We start from the raw sequence: 4,220 nt of genomic DNA, 5'->3' as shown, positions 1-4,220 counted from the left end.
GACCTTGGATGAGGTCTCCGCTCGCGATGCTAAATAATTCAATAGTACAGAGTGACTGTCTGAGTGAGATCACCAAAACTCTCTCTGTACCTGCAGCCGAAACGTCGGCCGGGTCGATTTCACACGCTCCCCTTTTAGAAGTGGTGCACTCTGGGACATTTAATGTGAAGAGAGAGAGAGCGACCGACAATCCTTTTCACTGTGCACAAAGACGAGCATCGATTTCTCCGCTTTTTGAGGAGTTTTCTCTCTGATATAAAGAAGTTTGTTGAAGATCAATCCTCTTTAAAAAGGATCTCTTATAACGAGGACAGAAGTGTGGGTCAAAAGGTCGTGTGCTGTTTCTGAAACTATGAATAATATATAGATGCTCGGGCCAGAGACGGAAAGAGCTGAGAGCACAAATGGCTCAGCATATAAATATAAATAATCTAAAAGCTGCTTCTGCTCTTCGTCCAGGTTACGCCTTCCTGCTCTTCCAGGAGGAGACTTCTGTCCAAGCTTTGATCGACGCCTGCATCGAGGAGGACGGCAAGCTCTACCTGTGTGTGTCCAGTCCCACCATCAAAGACAAACCAGTAAGACCTGCACGGACCTCAACTCATTACAATCCACAGTCCAAATATGGTCACTTCCTTCTACTGGTTGCAAAACATCTAAGATGCCGAATTTGAGGCTTCAAAGCTTCAAAGTCCACAAACCAATGGGTGACGTCACCATGACGACGTCCACTCTACTGGATTTCAGTGCCGTGGACTAACTCTGCTGACTCAGCAAAAAAAAGAAAAGAAAATCCCACTCATTGTCTCCTAATTGAATCCATGTTTTCCTCCTGTCTCGACGCAGGTCCAGATCCGTCCCTGGAACCTGAGCGACAGTGACTTCGTCATGGACGGCTCCCAGCCTCTGGACCCCCGCAAGACCATCTTTGTAGGGGGGGTGCCGCGGCCCCTGCGTGCAGGTAAATTATCTAAAAGTTTTTTCCAAGAATCCCCTCCTCAAGAAAAAAATATTCTCCAAAATGGCTGGCTGGTGTCGGCTGGCACGGAGGCCAGAATGAAAGTTCCCCCCTGTGAGAAAGCGATCCCCTACTTGGGTTTCCAGGACCCGGGCCAAGCAGTCGTCATGTTAAGAATTCATGGCGTAATGGAAGTCTTTCTGTTCTCGGGTATAAACATCGCAGGCCTCTGCAATGTTACCCCTCCTAATTACCCCGGCTGTCCCATGAATACTGCAGAGGGGTAGATTCTTACGTCAATAACCGCGTCAGTCACAACTATTGGAAAGTTTTAACTCTCAGGGTTCCTCCACCTTCTCCAAAGTCAAATTCAAGCACTTTCCAAACAGGTAAATGAGATGTTATTGTCCTCTAAACAACCAACATGATGTTTGGAGACAGCTTTTTACAGAAGGACCACAAATGAAAGGAAAACTAATTCCACTAACAGATCCACAGAAATATAATCACCAACTATTTTCATCATCTGTTCATCATCAAAAGGCATTTTTCATAAAGAAATGTCAGAAAATGCTGTTTTCAGTCCCTCAAATATGGAGATCTTCTTTTCTCTGTTCTATCATAGATGTCATCACATACAACACACATTTCAAGACCTTCATTCTAAATCCAAGCACTTTTCAAACCTTGAAAACACCACACTAAAAGTCAAGTGTTTTCAAGGATTTCCAGCACCCGTACCAACCCTGAACCCTAACCACCTCCCTGCCTCTCCTCTCCAGTGGAGCTGGCGATGATCATGGACCGGCTCTACGGCGGCGTCTGCTACGCCGGCATCGACACCGACCCGGAGCTCAAGTACCCGAAGGGCGCCGGCCGCGTGGCCTTCTCCAACCAGCAGAGCTACATCGCCGCCATCAGCGCCCGCTTCGTCCAGCTGCAGCACAACGACATCGACAAGAGGGTGAGCGAGTTCACATTCAGGAACGTTCCCTGAAGGAAAGCGTCTCCACCGCAGGTTCCTATGAACTCTGCCTGAGCCCCGCTTTTTTCTCCCAGCGTAGCAGAGCTTTCATTACAGCCGGCTTTCTCAGACGCAGCAATCACTCCGGCCTTTCTTTGCCTGCCGGGAGTCCCGACAGATGTTTCTGGTTGCAGACACAGAGGGTTGGTTTAATTATAGTAGTTGCCTATACGTGTATATCCGGGCTGCAGACAGCTTTCATTTTTAGGCACAGATCGCGACCGAGAGAGACTGGTCGTCAGCCAGGGAGCCGAGTCTCGGCAGGGCGGGGCGTGGGGGGGCGGGGCGATCCACCTCAGCTATCACAATCAATTGGGGGGGTTTAGGTTGTCTGTGTTATGACTGGAATACAACTAGAGGTCAGAAGAACCGTCACGATGGCAACGTAGGGTTTGTAAAGAACGCGAAAATCTCTCCCTCGTTTTTGCCACAGTGGTTAATGGTGATAGGACCCAGAAGCCTCTCACCCTCAGTCACTGAGTTGCCTGGCAACGGTGTCGTTTCCCCGCCTGGCCGTCTTCTCATTTGTCTGATTCGTCTGCGAGGGTTGTTGCTCACAGCGTTGGGAGATGCACCGTTGCTGTAGTTGTTGTTGTTGAGGGACAATCTGTGCTCCTGTCGAAGGGTATAATAACCTTTCATTTTGTGGCAACGCTGTAATGAGGTTAGCATCCAACCCATGGCCTACTCAGGCTCTGAGGCGTCTCCATGGCGACTGAGCTCTCATTTTTTTCCTTTGCCTCCCAGCATATCGTGGTCAAACTAGTTTCCCTGACAGACCAGTAGGATAAACCAGAGACTGTCTGTGGTCCCCCAGAGGTCTAGATAGTAGCCCACATTAGTCCAGAGACCAGACCAGACTATGTGGAGGAACCAGAGACTGTCTGTGGTCCCCCAGAGGTCTAGATAGTAGCTCACATTAGTCCAGAGACCAGACCAGACTATGTGGAGGAACCAGAGACTGTCTGTGGTCCAAACAACAAGGTCTCTGCTGTATTTATGTCTAGATGACCTTATATGGAGTGTTGATGGAGCAGCTACAATGTTAGCGTAGCCTAGCACCCATCAACCAGACTCCATTCAGAAAACCAGCGTTTTAACAGTAGTTATCTTGTGGTCTTGCAGACAGACCTAACAAAGCATGACTCAGCACTTTTCACTGATAGCCATCATGATGGAGTTATTTCAGCATCCTTTTCTTCTGTGTCTGTGGATGAGAATCCACTCAGTCTCCGTGTTTTTGTCCTCCCCAGGTGGAGGTGAAGCCGTACGTCCTGGACGACCAGATGTGTGATGAGTGCCAGGGGGCGCGCTGTGGCGGGAAGTTCGCCCCCTTCTTCTGTGCCAACGTCACCTGCCTGCAGTACTACTGCGAGTACTGCTGGGCCAGCATCCACTCACGGGCCGGCCGCGAGTTTCACAAGCCACTGGTGAAGGAGGGGGGCGACCGGCCTCGACACGTGTCCTTCCGCTGGAGCTGAGGGGGGGTCACGAGTCAGCGCCTTCTCCCCCACCCTAACAAACCTCCCACAGCCCACGCCCACTCCCCCCCCACAAACACCTCGTGAAAAAAAGGATACCGTCAAATCCACGGGACTTTGTGTTCACGCCACCGACTCTGGACTCGTTGTCTACGGCCCCCCCCCCCCCGTGCCGAAAATGCGAAAGTCTATCAGAATTTGCACAAAAATCTCTCTTTCTCTCTCACACACACACACACACACACACACACACACACACACACACACACACACACACTACTTTCCCTGTCCCCCCCCTCCACCCCCCTCCTTACTGAGGCCGAGGTGGGACCATACGAATATTTAAAAATAAAAAAGTATATTTTTTTGTTTTGTACCTATCTATACGTATAGATAATTTAAAATTTTACGTGAAAAGGAGCATGCACTTATTTTCAAAAAAGGCTGTAGTTATATTGCCCCTACTAATAATAACAAAAAATAATAATAATAATTACCAAAGGCAGATGAATGCATCCAGAAAAAGCTTAATAGGTGGCGTAAGATGTAGCAAGACGGCTATCCAGTTAGCCTGGGCCGAATAACGACGGATATATTCGCTCTCAATTCCGACTCTGAAAAATATTAATACCTCATATGCGGATTAGTTTGCTTTTTTTCTCTAGGTCTTTATTTTTATAATAACATTATTTTTTGGTGTTAATGTAAATGTAATGCTGCGATAGCTTTTTGCTGCTAAATCGCGTGGTAGACACCG

General features: G+C 48.5%; 1 protein-coding gene across 1 annotated transcript; it reads left to right on the top strand.

Annotated features, from left to right (window-relative positions):
• Positions 1-459: 459 nt before the first annotated feature.
• LOC311010238 (cytoplasmic polyadenylation element-binding protein 2) lies at positions 460-3,683 on the top strand (the record flags this gene model as incomplete). Its single annotated transcript, XM_084040780.1, has 4 exons — positions 460-578; positions 847-961; positions 1,741-1,922; positions 3,236-3,683. Coding segments are annotated over 4 exons (644 nt in total), but the record flags the coding sequence as incomplete, so codon positions are not given.
• Between the last annotated feature and the right edge of the window lie 537 nt (positions 3,684-4,220).

The sequence above is a fragment of the Eutrigla gurnardus genome (genome assembly GCF_963514095.1).
Source record: "Eutrigla gurnardus genome assembly, contig: SCAFFOLD_233, whole genome shotgun sequence".
NCBI lineage: Eukaryota > Metazoa > Chordata > Actinopteri > Perciformes > Triglidae > Eutrigla > Eutrigla gurnardus.
The sequence above is the reverse complement of the archived record's forward strand: the minus strand, read 5'-3'. Positions and strand labels throughout refer to the sequence as shown.